General features: G+C 38.8%; 1 protein-coding gene across 1 annotated transcript; it reads right to left on the bottom strand.

Moving 5' to 3' along the window:
* Positions 1-6,398: 6,398 nt before the first annotated feature.
* ier3 (immediate early response 3) lies at positions 6,399-7,283 on the bottom strand. The gene has a single exon (XM_057832461.1). It carries the CDS (start codon positions 7,204-7,206, stop codon positions 6,733-6,735), a length of 474 nt encoding a protein of 157 aa, XP_057688444.1. The 5' UTR covers positions 7,207-7,283; the 3' UTR covers positions 6,399-6,732.
* Between the last annotated feature and the right edge of the window lie 1,558 nt (positions 7,284-8,841).

Consider the following 8,841-nt stretch of genomic DNA (forward strand, 5'->3'; position numbering starts at 1 on the left):
CAACAAGAAAAAGGCTCAGTGCTTTAATACTGAATGGCGGCGATGATGGCAGTCAATTTCGTTTCTAGTTTCAGCGACGAAACCGACGTAGAAGGACGTAACGAATGTTCATCTAATGGTGACGAGGAGAGTTGCAAAGCTTTAATCGGTGTTATAGGTGACCAATTTGAGCCCAAACGAACGCCAATGCAGCGTAATGAAACGGTCATTGAGGGGAGCAATGACACTGATGAAACATCGGCAGCAGATCGTGTGGGAAACACCAATGATTTGTTTAGCATTTCTTTTTGTGAAGCTGATACACCGTGACTGCAAAATAAAGGAATGCATAGAATAATTATAATTTATTGCGCTATCATAGCTTTTCGCTCTGCCAACAGACACAAATATGAACGGGATCAGAGGATTTGTTCTATATATTTTACGAACGATCATTTATACATGTGTCGAGTCCTGTATCCAAAGGCGTGACATTTTTTTTTATTAATTATAAAAGAGTACTCACTCTGGCCATTTCAAGCTTGGCTGCTCCCTTCTTTGCGTAGCTTTAGCCTCCTTTAGCAGTCATCGTCTCTCTCTTGATATCTCGGGACATTTAGGTGGCTGTGCATCTATGGTCGGCACCGCATCTCCTTAGAGCAGCAATCTTTTAGCAAAACCCGATTTCTCTTGTCCATAGTTCGAGAAGCTTTCAGTTGGAAAATGCGCACCACAGAAAAGCGTGCCGGAGGCTGTGTCTAGAAAATTAGCCCTCTTTGCACGACGAACTTTACCCATTTTCTGTGTAGTCCAGCTTTTTTTTTTCGCGTTCAGGAACTCATGGATACTATATTCCGATAAACAACTATTTGTACACCACATAGCACAGCAGTTTTGAACCATTGTTGTGATGTTTTGGTCAAACAAACCCCAACGCTACTCTCTCGTCGTTAAAAAACAAGGGCACCTAGCTCCGCCTCGACTTTCAATCACTTGTCGTGACGTCGCCGCCCCATTCGGCTGTTTCCGGAACACTTTCGGTAGTGTTCGTCATTTTCGATCTATTTTCGATAATTGCTCATTAATGTGATTGATTTTTTTGTTAACTTTATCAATATTTGTTATCTTGGCGCATAACGGTTCTATTGATGTCTCACACCCCCTTTGCCGAAACATCCCCTTTAAAGAGACATACAGTGGGGCAAATAAGTATTTAGTCAACCACTAATTGTGCAAGTTCTCCCACTTGAAAATATTAGAGAGGCCTGTAATTGTCAACATGGGTAAACCTCAACCATGAGAGACAGAATGTGGGAAAAAAAAACAGAAAATCACATTGTTTGATTTTTAAAGAATTTATTTACAAATCATGGTAAGTATTTGGTCAATACCAAAAGTTCATCTCAATACTTTGTCATTTTGACGCCATGGGGTGAGAATTGCATGGAGCCCCAGATTGAGGGAGAGTAACAGTGGTCTTGTATGTCTTCCATTTTCTAATAATTGCTCCCACGGTTGATTTCTATACACCAATCGTTTTACCCATTGGAGATTCAGTCTTCCCAGCCTGGTGCAGGTCTACAATTTGTCTCTGGTGTCCTTAGACAGCTCTTTGGTCTTGGCCATAGTGGAGTTTGGAGTGTGACTGACTGAGATTGTGGACAGGTGTCTTTTATACCGATGAGTTAAAACAGGTGCCATTAATACAGGTAACGAGTGGAGCCTCGTTAGACCTCGTTAGAAGAAGTTTGACCTCTTTGACAGCCAGAAATCTTGCTTGTTTGTAGGTGACAAAATACTTATTTTCCACTCTAATTTGGAAATAAATTCTTTAAAAATCAAACAATGTGATTTTCTGTTTTTTTCCCCACATTCTGTCTCTCATGGTTGAGGTTTACCTATGTTGACAATTATAGGCCTCTCTAGTCTTTTCAAGTAGGAGAACTTGGCTGTTGACTAAATACTTATTTGCCCCACTGTAATGATTTTAATCTCACATTTTTGCTACTTTTTACCTTAATATTACTTCAATCTCCTAATATTACGCCAAAAGTAGTTTTGTGTTGATCAAAACTTCACGTTGATGTTTCATCCCATGAAACCAATGGGTTTTTATATGTGTTTTTAAGTAGAAGAACTTGCACAATTGGTGGTTGACTAAATACTTATTTGCCCCACTGAATGGTGAAATTGCCTATTATATCATAGAAGAGATTTCTCTGTTTTGAAGCCAATCTCTCAGTGACGTGCGGTGAGGTTCATGGTTGGTGAGGCACCGACTCCTTTAGTGTCAGATTTCCAAATATATAAACCAAAAACGGTAGCTTATTCAATTGGCTACTGGTTCTCATCAGCATTCTTCACAAAACACGCACACACGGTACATATTATCGATACGTAAAAGTAAGAAAATAACATGCATTTGCCCCACACCCTCAATGTGTTGATCGTCGCAATTCTATAATTCATGCAACATAAATGAGAGTAAAGAGTGGTGTACAAAGCCACAGAATTCAATTCTGACCTTTAGTGAAATATTCAGTTGTTTTTAAAACTTTTAATTCTGATACTTTAATCAATTTATTACAGATTGCTAAACAAAAAGTGTGAAAAGAAAAACAAAGAATATTTTATTTAAAGCCAAAATTTAGTTTTTAAATATTCTATTGTATTTTTCTTGGTCTAAGCTCTTTTTTTAATTTTTTTTTAAATTTTTTATTTTTTTTATAAGATTGAAATGAAAACTTTGTGCTCTTGCGCCTGACCTTCACCACAAAAACCGGCATTACTTTGGAAGGGCATAGGTTTGGTATCAACATTCGTAGGGACGATATAACAGCATAACCTGCATGTAGGTACACTTTTTGCTGGGGACGGGACATTAATTAGACCAAACAGATTGGATGCAGGGGGCAAAGGGCCACATTTCTCATGTATATGAACCTAATTAATTAATAGGCAAAATGATCAATGCAAAATAAATCCTTATCTTCTGATAATAACTTTTACATGCATTGGTTCAGATGATACACTGTTCGATTCAAATCTGTTTTCAAAAAATACTAAAGAAACATTTTGAAAACTTCCTGAATAAATTTCGGGTTTTTATTAGCAAACATAAACATAATGAAAATAATTCACTTAATAATGGTAGGGTCAATTCTATCTTTACAACATATGGAACTATTGAAAGATCTAAATTCTCTATATAACTGAACATTATATCATGCAAAAAAGGTAAGGTTGCTTAAAAGTTGGTGGGGACAATTTTAGCATCCTTAAAGTTGGTAGTGTTATGTCCCTACCGTCCCTATGCAAACCTACGCCCTTTTTGTAAAAGTCCTCCTTATTTTCCTTTACTAAAAAATAAAAAATCTCTCCGCCTCAATGGAGAGGATTGCTTCAATTAGATCGTTCTGTGTTCTATTTGACAAGCCAGAAAACACAGTGGATGTGTCCAAAAGTCTAGCTAACCTTTCATCTTTCTCAGCAAAACCATGTAATCGTTCTACATATATGCCACGTTTAGAAGAGCTTACACGCTCATCGTTACCACGAAATGTTAACTCCTGTTTAGCTAGGATGCAGGTTGCATTAATGAGGTCTTTCAAACTCTTTTCTTTGCCTTAGCATTGAGGATGCTACCGTTGAGCTCCCGCTGTTCGTCAAAGCCAAATCGATCCTTGAGCTTCCAAAAGTTTTTAAAGCAATCAGGCTTTGAATGTGAGTGGTCGAGCTCTCATGTTTGCTGAGGCTTCGTCGTAGTTTTTTAATGTCACAATATCCCGTGTTAGTCCAGACATTGGCACAAGTTGAGAAGATTTTTCGAAGGACAGCCACATAGCCAGTCTTTTCGGGTGTACTAGTCCGTTTGAAAAGCGCGGTCCAGAGTACTATCTGCCGCAGCATGTGCCTTTTCACTGCGGTTTTATGTCCCATCAGCAAAATTAAATATGTCGCTAACAAACATTAAACTTTAAGGGATAAAGACATTAGCCAGAATGTGGAAAATCAGGTCAAATAAACGTATCTGGAAACATTATAACGGCGACATGCAGATGTACGGCAACCAGCACGCTCCAATTCCATGTATCAACCCAGTTTGTTATGGATTGCGCAATCAGAGGTGAGGCTTTACTCGTTGCTGCCGCACCTCTCGTTTCATTTCTTTATTTGAACAGGAAATAGGCAAATTCAGCGATTTTGACTATAAAAAATGTTTGAAATGAGTCATACATAAAGAGCAATGGACAAATATTCATATAAATTTGATGCTATAATTATTTTTTTGTCATGATGACAGGTGAGGCTCTGCCTCACCTGCCTCCCCTGACCGCACGTCACTGAAATCTCTGATGGCAATTTCTGGTCCTGAAGGGTTTTAAGACACTTCCTGGAATTAATCTTTCTCCACCCTTTGTCGAAAAGACACTATTAACCAACTAACGAAAAGGCCAGCTTAGTACTATATGTCGTTAAAACTTGACAACAAGCTACTTCCTAATGTTAAGTGTCAATTTAAGGTCAGGATTTGTTCAGGAAAAGTTTGCAGTAGACCTTTATTGCCATTAAAACACTATTTGACTAATATTGGGCCACAAGAATATCAAATTTTACATATACAAGATACATTTTCCAAAATAATGAATAGTAATAGTTAAGTACATAGTTTTCTTTACCCATCTGTTAAGTTCCATTCAAGCATAAAAAAGACTGCCTTGTTGCCAATGAATGTCATGCTTTTTGTTTTGAGGTGGAAAAACATGCATACCAGGTGTTACCGTGGACACACAAAACAATACGAGGACCAAAGGCCATGCCTTCTTCCCAGGAACTGCCACTTCCTATTACGTAGCCTACTGTTAGTTGTGCACACACACACCACATACAAAACACCTTGTGTGTAAAGAGGGAAAATCCCACAGTCTGAATTAATGTCACCAACCTAGATTAGAAGGCCACGCATGGGTGACAGCTTCCAAAGAGTGTCAACTGGAGTGAGGACACCTCACGACGACGTTAGCCTACAGACCAGATGGAATAGTTCATCATGTCCAGTGTTTATTTTGACATGTTTTCAAACACCTTTTGAAACATCAATGAGTCAACTGAAGGTCATTCAAGTGACTCGCTGAATGAAACACACAACTACATTTTATGTCGCGTTAACATGTCTGAATGATTCATGTGCAAGTTGAAACATGCGGCTGGTGATTTCAATTACAACTAAAACCAGTTTCGCCCCCAATTTTTTTTTTTTTTAAAAAGACAGACATTAAGAAATGCTGTTTTCTTATATTCTTGCTAGCACAAAAAATATTTTTCCAGTAAAATGACAATTAAAAAAAAAAATCAGGACAGTGATGACGGTCATCAAAAAACTCGTTCGCATATAATTCAATGACATTTTGTTAGCAATGGAATAGTTTGCCACTTGAAGAGAAATTTGCCTAATAAAACTTGTTAAACTATATTTTGCCTGACGAGGCATAATTTGCCACCATGCTAAAAAAAAGGCTATTTTACGCTACAGAAAGGTTCTTTTCTTTCTTGTCATTTGTTCATACAAAGCACTTTTGCCTTGAAAATTAAGAAAAGCTCTATGAATTTTCATCCTTTCCTCGATTTGTTTTCTTAAGAGGAATAAAGATGTTTTTGAATCAATACAGACAGTGCTCCCTTAAAATTGTTTGTCATTTAGACACAATATAGCGTTTACAAATGAATGTCGTCCGTCTTTGTTAAAATAATCAGAAAAGTCCAGTTAAATTAAACTCAAATGTCCGGATATACAGGGTGTTCCAAAATGTTTGACCCTATTTCGTAGGCCAATAATTTTGGCAATTTTTGTTGGAATGACCTCATATTTTTTCACAGCTTGTGTAGAAATGTTTCAAGTTTTTGTGTGTAACGTTTGGCATTTTGTATTTTTTCAGGTTAAGAAATGCTGTTCAATTCAAAGAAAAGGCATTTTGCAGGGGCGCTCATATTAAACATTTATGAAAATCTGTCATAGAACCCCAAAAAATGTTGTACTTTTCTTTGTAAATTTAACCAATAAAACTTGTGACCTTGAACATTAAGTGATTTAGTTTCATTAAGATCCATGATATAGTTTCTGAGATATTGGCATTCAGAATGGGGTCAACCATTTTGGAACACCCTGTAAATTACATACATATAATATTTTGTTAGAAATGGACTAAGGTAACCCACAAAAATGATTTTTTTCCAGGGCTTTATATTTCTATTTGAAATTTCCACTCTCAGAGTGCCTCGAATGATAAACTAAAAATATGGGTGGTGTACTTTACATTTTGCCACTGGAAATTTGTTTTGCCACCAAACAGTTCGGAAAAAATGCAAGTAGTCCATCAAAACATGGATAAATGTAAACAAAAGAGGCTCAGACATTTCCATCATTTCCATTTTTTTTATTAAAAGTGTTGTTCAATAAATAGCAAATAACATATAATATTAATTATAATAAATAAATAAGACAGGACAACAGTCAGTTTTTGAAGTGCAGTCAACGATGAATTCAAGTTTCTGGTAAGAGTTCACAGTTCTCGGACTTGTAGGCGGCGTCCCGCCTCCAGGCCACAGCGGGCTCCCGACGGCCATCAAGCCGCCGGCGCACGGAGCTTCTTCCCGGGCCACAGCTTTGCCGGTGTACCGCTGCCCTCCGCTCCGCTCGACTCGGCTCCTTCAAGCTCAGTATGCTTTCGGCATTCTTTCGGCTCTCGTGCCGCTTTAGTTGTCAGCGCCCAGGCGGTGGTAGACGAGCAAGGCCACCATGGTGTTTCCCGTGCGCCCGGCGACGGCGGAGTCTTCGGCCGGAGCTTCCGCCCCGCGGACAACCGAGGAGGCCATCTCTGGAGCAGCGTCGCCGGAGCCCCCGGTCGGGAAGCCCTGGTAGTCACCCGCGTTGTGGCCGGTCCCGGTCGGCGTCTCGACGCACGGGTCCTCCGTGTAGATCTGCCACAGGAGGACCAGGAGCAGGAGAAGCAAGCAACGTTTGGCCGCGCTCTTCTCCGGAGGCGGAAGGTGCATGCGGACCTTGGCGGGGTACATGACCCGGGTGCAGCGCTTCTTCGGCCGGGTTGGCGCCGTCGAGCTCATGACCTCCGGAATGTGCTCGAACGTGAACACCTCCGGCTGCGTCCCCCGCCGGCCTAATAAATCTTCACGTCTGTGAAGAACCATCGTGGAGCTCGTCGAGTACATTTTGTCGCTTTTCCTTTCTTTGTGTCTTTGAGTTCAAAAGTTTACGCCTTCAAGCGAATGTGGTGTGGAGACGAAAGGCACAAAAGCGGCATTTTATACTTTAGTCGTCTGTGGGACACGCCCACATCACATCGGCCAACACATTCTTGCTCAACGGCAGACGGGGAAAAAAAACTCACATTATGACGGAGTATTAGTGCCAAAGAATGAGAAAAAAAATGTAGGACTACGAGATTACTACGAGATTAAAATTGTAGTATTAGTACCAGAAAACATTCGTATTGTTACGTAAGGCGAATGTAGCTAAATTAACATCTTCTGCTGTTAATTGAAATGAGTTTATTAAGAGCGGACGCTCAATCCATTTGAAGTGCGAGGTGAACATGCGTTCATTCGCTGCCATCACTTCCACTTCATATGGATTGGACGTCAAGCGCCGTTATTGGGAGCCAGTAGGTTAACTTTAATTGAACTTTACTCAATACCTCTTGGCAAAGCTGCTGAATGAAAAATAATGATCTTGAGAAGACATGCCAGGAATGCTGTAACATATCTTGATCATTAGTAAAAGGGTGACTCTCATAGAGCTGACCTAAGCTATGTGAAGATTTCAGGGATAAAGTCATAAGAACCTGCCCTCGTTTTTCGCGGTTAATAGGGACTAGAACCCGCTGCGATATGTGAAAAACCGTGAAGTAGTGCATGTTTTTTTCCCACTTTTTTCTCAAAGTATAATAAAAAAAAAAAACATGTACATATTTTAATAAATGGGTTTTAAGCACTTCAAATTTAATAATTATAAGTTATAAACATGTTACTGTACCATTATTTTGAAACAAGAATAAAGTAGAAAAATGCTTGTCTTTATTAAACACTTCATTGAGTGAGTCCACTAAAATCCGCTCAAGTTACTCACACGCAATGAGTTGCCACAGCAACTGTTTAATAAGTTAAACGGTGATTGACGCATGCAGCGCTTTGAAGTTTCAGCTCCCAAGCGTCTGGCAAGATTAAACCTTAACGTCTGTCAATCATCGTTAACTTTAATAAGCAAATCTAGTACACTGCTCTATAACAGCTCTATGAAATACAGCTTTTATTTTTAATTTAAAAAAAAAAAAATCCACAATGGACTGAGGGCGCAAAGGAGCGAGGGATCACTGTAGTTTATTTTTAGTCGAAGGATGGTTCTATCTTTTATGTAGCCCTGTCCACAATTTGCTACCAAAATAGTATTTTGTACATTTTTTAACTGATTTTTAAATCGTAAATTGACAACTGTAATGAGTCAATGAAAAGCTTTGATATTTTCATCTCAATACACCATTATAAATATCCAATTTCATTAAAAAATATACATTTGTTTAAGACTATTTAATTTTGCAGATTATGATAAACTACAATGGTTTCTTAATCTTAATCTAGTGTCCAAGCATGCAGCTTCCACTACTGTTATGCTGTGTTCGTGGTCCCGTCAGTGTTTAAAAAAAAAATTTTTTTTTAATGTTATTCGGACCCATAATGCACAATTAAGAAAGGAAGACAAAAGATGGCTATAATTGTATGGCCTTTCTTTATACTGTCAATAGTTAAGTTTACCGGTATGTTATACTTATACATACTGTACTTGCCTAC

The sequence above is a fragment of the Corythoichthys intestinalis genome, chromosome 3, assembly GCF_030265065.1.
Source record: "Corythoichthys intestinalis isolate RoL2023-P3 chromosome 3, ASM3026506v1, whole genome shotgun sequence".
NCBI lineage: Eukaryota > Metazoa > Chordata > Actinopteri > Syngnathiformes > Syngnathidae > Corythoichthys > Corythoichthys intestinalis.